This window comes from Austrofundulus limnaeus, unplaced genomic scaffold (assembly GCF_001266775.1).
Source record: "Austrofundulus limnaeus strain Quisiro unplaced genomic scaffold, Austrofundulus_limnaeus-1.0 Scaffold1241, whole genome shotgun sequence".
Lineage (NCBI taxonomy): Eukaryota > Metazoa > Chordata > Actinopteri > Cyprinodontiformes > Rivulidae > Austrofundulus > Austrofundulus limnaeus.
The window spans coordinates 45,132-47,431 of NW_013953643.1; the positions used below are offsets into that span (position 1 = coordinate 45,132).

At 49.0% G+C, this 2,300-nt stretch overlaps 1 protein-coding gene across 1 annotated transcript; it reads left to right on the forward strand.

Moving 5' to 3' along the window:
* Nucleotides 1-478: 478 nt before the first annotated feature.
* LOC106534668 (atherin) lies at nt 479-1,049 on the forward strand (the record flags this gene model as incomplete). The annotated part of the gene is given in 1 exon segment (XM_014031371.1): nt 479-1,049. A coding segment is annotated over 1 exon segment (366 nt), but the record flags the coding sequence as incomplete, so codon positions are not given.
* Between the last annotated feature and the right edge of the window lie 1,251 nt (nt 1,050-2,300).

Sequence of the window (2,300 nt, forward strand, 5' to 3'; positions counted from 1 at the left end):
AAAATTTGTTTTGCAATATGTTATCGACGTCTTTCCAAAAAATGCATTCATTTTTATTACAAAAAAATTGATGTCACAGGTAAGTAATTGAATTTATTTTTAAGTGCAGTGTTTAAAAATCAATTTGACTAATTTACATAGAATTTGCTAATAAAAAATGCTTGATGTTTTCTAACAAATCGTGGGGCTGCTTGTGGACATGCCTCATAATATTTTTGATTGTTACAAATAAAAATCAAGCAGAACGGAACTATTTTAGGTTCAAACTTCCACAAGGACTTTGTTTTTCATGAAGAGGTCTCTAATTTATCTTAAGTTRTCTGTATTTAAATTGTGACATTTTCATAAAAGGTGATTTTGTGTGATAAATAAAAGGCTTGTTGTCCACCAGGCGCGTGCGGGAACTAGWGCGGGGCGCGCGTTCCCGTTCCGGACAGTAAATTCCACCTTAAAACCATCCCTTTTCAGCTCTCGAGTGAAACTTTTCGCTGCAACTCCATCGGTCCACCTTAAGCGCACACGCAAACGCAGGAGGCGTAGAGRGGAGGTTTCCGCTTCTCAGGCAGGCTCGGACCGCGGATCACGAAAATCKCCGAGTGCAGCCCGACGCACCGAGGGAGGAAGGAGAGAAGAGGGAGAAAAAGAGAGAGAGAAGAAAAGCGAACAAACTAAGAGAGAAAAAGATGTCCGAATCCAAGTACCGCGAGTGGATCCTGGATACTATCGACTCGCTGCGGTCTCGAAAAGCCCGGCCGGACTTGGAGAGGATTTGCCGAATGGTCCGGAGACGGCACGGGTCCGAGCCCGACCGAACCTGCGCGGAACTGGAGAAACTGATCCAGGAGCAAACCGTGCTGAAAGTTAACTACAAGGGCTCCATTTCGTACCGGAACGCCGCCAAGGTTCAGCGCAGGAGCAGAAAGAAGGACGATGTGTCGCTCACGACGGCGGCGGCGCGGAGGAGCGCGGCGGTGGAAGAAGCCAGTCATTCGGACTTGAGCAACGGGGACAGCGCTTTCGGCGCTGCGGACCCGGACGAGGATCTGGAGGTAAACGTGGAGGTTCACGACGGCGCGAGGAGTTCACAATTTAGCCGTCTTCCCCCCACTCGTCTTGTCATGTCACATCACCACGCGAATGTACAGGTGGAAGTAAAACAAGACAGCGGGGGGTTTAAAAAAAAACGAAGGGAAAAAAAATGACGTATTTTTGTGGAATTCGTTGGGAATAGTGGGGGGTGGGGGTGGGGTGATTTGCAAGTGCACCCAAACTGCCGCAGACGGGGAGCGGCGTTTGGACCTCGCTCGAGCGCTGCCGAGGTGGAGAAGAAAAGAAGGTGCGCGTGTCAGCTCGCGCGAGTGTGGCACTTTTTTTTTTTTAAAAACGTCGCCTCGGTTGTGAAGCACTCATAAAACAAGACAAACATACAAACAAAGAAAAGTTGCCTTGTCCTGCTCGTGTGCAACAACCCGAGCCTCCATTATCAGCGGCAGAAAGCGCTTTTCAAGCCCCAAAAACTCGGCGTTAGAGCGAAGAAGGGGAGAAACGGGTCGAGTTAAACCGGAAATATGCGACACCGGCTTTCAAAATAAAAGCGCTCTCCCGCTCGTTAGCTAATCGTGGTTTTATTTTTTGAAAGATCGAGACGGATGTGCTTTTGTTCATCCTGCCTGACTTCTCAGTGTGGGAGTGGATGAAGGGGGGAAAAAGTCTCGAACAGCGCGTATGTAGGAGACTGGATCGGGGCGATGGGACATTTGGTCTTTAATTTTATCARCCCTGGAAAGAGACTTCCGACATTCCGTGCACTTATTCAGCGACGTTCCCCTCCACATATGTTCCGTGCCGCGCATAATTGTTTTACCAGTTAAACGCCAGTGCTTCTAAACATCAGTCATTGTCCCAATATGCGACTAAATTCATAGTAAGGTGCAACAAAGCGCCGCTAAAAAAATGTCAAAAAAACCCGCACACTTGTGCGATTTTATGTGGATTTCTGTCCCCGAGTGTCGACGCAGTGCATGAAGTCGAACCCCTAGATCCATTGTCGGACACCCGGTCACGTCCGAGGCTCCGGCGCGGAGCGTCGCTCTGGCCCTTCTCGTCCCGTGCAGCGGCAGATGCACCTCCTCGTGACTGTCTGTGAAGCCGTCATCTTTTTATTTATTTTTTTTTTAGAGACAAAACTCGCCGCGGTGCAAAGTAGCAAAAGCAGCGATTCGCGAAAACTGCTTCTCCAGGCGCTAGATGGCGACGGATGCGCTCGTCCGATTCGGCGATCAGATCGACTTTGTTCTCGG